The following is a 2,835-nucleotide window of genomic DNA, read 5'->3' as shown; positions in this document are numbered from 1 at the left end:
CAGTACACGAGCGCCACATCGCTGGACAGGTCGGGCGACGTACCAGTCCGCGAAATCCAGACCCTGAGGACATGAACCTCTCATTGGCGGGCCAACCGATCCACTCTCAAAGGACGCGCATGACGCTCCGCGTGTCTCTGCTCCACATTCGTACTCCAGCAGGGTGTCAAGGCTGCCCAAGAAGAGGGCGCTGGGGGAGGATGGAGCCAAGGTAGCGCCGGGCACGGTCAAGGATAGGATTTTAGGGTACTTTGAGCAGGTGGAGAGCCAGGACGTCGTCGGTTCCGAGTGGGAGGTTTCTGGGTTCGTTGAGCCCGGTGCGTTCAAGGGGCTGGGCGACTTCATCGGCAACGAGACGAGAGGTCAGGGTCGTGTTGAGGTGCTCGATATGGCCATCACACACGAGGATTAGACGAGACACGGGACTCTTGATACCTGTTTTGCAGACATAGCTTTCTACCATGATTATAGCCTTACGAGCGACTAGCGATCGTGGCATTTAGGCGGGCGAAAAGCATTACTCAATTTTGAAGATTTGTTGCGCAGCTGTAGTGTAGTGTCACATGGTGGTCATGCTCACCCTCTCCGACGGGTCATCTTTAGCGTCGATCGCTAGGTCCTTACACGATGTGCTGTGCCCAGACTTCAAGTCACACCTCTTGGTAGTCGGAGTGCTTCTCACAGGAATCACACTGATCGAGTTGAAGAGGTCTACCACAGGTTTGAGCCGCCAGCATTCTCGTCTTTCGGGCGGTGTCATCGTTCAAGTCATCATTCAAGGTCACGTAAGACAGGAAGACGCAGTTTTGATTCTTTTGTTTTGGTCTGGCGAACTCATTTTCGAGAACCACCATCCGCATGTCATCGCATGGCCCAAATAGCAATCCCCCAATGGATGTGATGATGTAACGCAAGGAATCAAGGTGGGAAGAAAACCAAGCCGTGTCACGCCTTTTGCCCTCCGGACCGAATCCTCCCTGCCGTCTCCCTTCAACAACAGCGATACGCTTAACCACCCTTCTTCTTGGACACACCGACGGTACGGCCACGGCGACCAGTGGTCTTGGTGTGCTGACCGCGGACACGGAGGCCCCAGTAGTGACGGAGACCACGGTGGGCGCGGATCTTCTTGAGGCGCTCAAGATCGTCACGGAGCTTGGAGTGGACACCGTTGGCGAGGATCTGGGAGTCCTTGCCGTCGACAATGTCGCGCTGCCTGTTGAGGAACCAGCCGGGAATCTTGTACTGGGTGGGGTTCTGGATGATGGTGACGATACGCTCAAGCTCTTCAGAGGTGAGCTCACCGGCGCGCTTGTTCAGGTCGACTGCAAGTCCTCGTTAGTACTCGTCGCTGTGTTCGAAGACCCCATCTGCCTTTGCGGTGGCGAATGGACGAGAGAAGCTACGCACCATCGGCCTTCTTGCACACAATGTTGGAGTAACGACGGCCAACACCAGAAATCTTGGTGAGCGCGTACATGACCTTCTCCTGACCGCGAACGTTGGTGTCTGCACATGTTGTTAGAATCGATGGCATCGGGGTGGTGGTCGGTCGAGGGGTTTCGCGATCGCGCGATCGAGAGTAGACGTACTCAAAAGTCGGAGAATGAACTGGAAGTTCGCTGCGAGGTATCCGTTAGCAGATGATTCATGGCAGCCGGCTGTTTGCAATAGACATACTCTTCTCCCCTGAGACGAGCGACATGTTGGGCAACTTGTCGAGGTGGTTGCCTTGATGTCGATGGTTGATGGTCTGTCTTCGTAAGAGAAGATCCAAGTCGAAATTTGTTGGCGAATTGTGGGATGCACAACTAACCCCGTTGCCCTTGCACGTGACTTGAGAAAACCTCCACTGCAGGGCGACGTGGTGGGCTGAGTGGGGAGGTCTAAGCGCGTAATTTTTCGCTTACCTAAAACGCACATCGGCCGCCTTCCATTTCCAGTGGTCTCGACTCGGGGAGCAATGTGGTCGTGGCGGGGCCTCCGTAGCCACCTAAACCCACACCATTAGCACACCGTCCATCCGCTTTTCTCGGTGAGGCAACGACATGCGTACCGCCGCCTGCTGAGAGCTGGAGGCATGAAGCGCTCTGTATGCATGACGCTTGGAATTGGAGTGCTTCCCCAAGCGGATGGTATGGAACCTCCATGGTTTTGTTTGGTTTAAAATCAAGATTGCGAGAATCAGCTTGTGCTGCTGCTGCTGTTGTATACCCCTTTCGGTGGACATGGAATGAGACGGTCTATTCGGTATTTGCGCACGTACCGCGGACGCTGAAAGAACTGGACATCCGTATAACCTGCATTTTGCGCTTGTTCAGACGCAGGCTCCGATGGGTCATTTGCTCCAAGCGCCACTAGAGTTGATAGCTTCAGGGAAGATGTAGCAAGCATACGCTCTACTGCACACGAAGTCGATCTTGAGGACTCGTACAGGATGTGGAGTGAATCGAGTGGTGCCAACATCTCATAACCATAGCCATCAGTTTGAATCACTGTCTTCTGGATAGAGTACGAGTTCCAGACTCTATATTTATAACACTTGTGTCACACTCTTTTTGTTCTTTGCCTCGATATCCCATCATTCGTGGTTGAGAAGAGCATCAATGAGAAGCGTTTGCAAAAGACCAGTATGTCTTCCTCTCCGAGAGCCTTCGAAACTGCAATACTTCACTCCAGTGATTTTCCAGCTCTGGGTAGCGCATGTGATTCAATGGGCAGCGAAGTCTAGTCTTTCCCCCTCTTCCTTCGTAGGCAACCACGAGAGACCAAGCCCACCCACCCATTAGCTGCTCGTCAGGGCGTGAATAATATCCAAAAGACACTGCGGCGTGG

The 2,835-nt window shown here is 53.6% G+C and overlaps 1 protein-coding gene across 1 annotated transcript; it reads right to left on the bottom strand.

Annotated features, from left to right (window-relative positions):
- Positions 1-790: 790 nt before the first annotated feature.
- VDBG_06698 (40S ribosomal protein S18) lies at positions 791-1,780 on the bottom strand (the record flags this gene model as incomplete). Its single annotated transcript, XM_003003090.1, has 4 exons — positions 791-1,325; positions 1,411-1,509; positions 1,593-1,622; positions 1,681-1,780. The coding sequence occupies 4 exons, from the start codon at positions 1,703-1,705 to the stop codon at positions 1,009-1,011; spliced, it is 471 nt and encodes a 156-aa protein (XP_003003136.1).
- Positions 1,781-2,835: the final 1,055 nt, after the last annotated feature.

This window comes from Verticillium alfalfae, genomic scaffold (genome assembly GCF_000150825.1).
Source record: "Verticillium alfalfae VaMs.102 supercont1.8 genomic scaffold, whole genome shotgun sequence".
NCBI lineage: Eukaryota > Fungi > Ascomycota > Sordariomycetes > Glomerellales > Plectosphaerellaceae > Verticillium > Verticillium alfalfae.
Note: the sequence above shows the minus strand (reverse complement) of the source record. Positions and strands in the feature narration are given on the sequence as shown.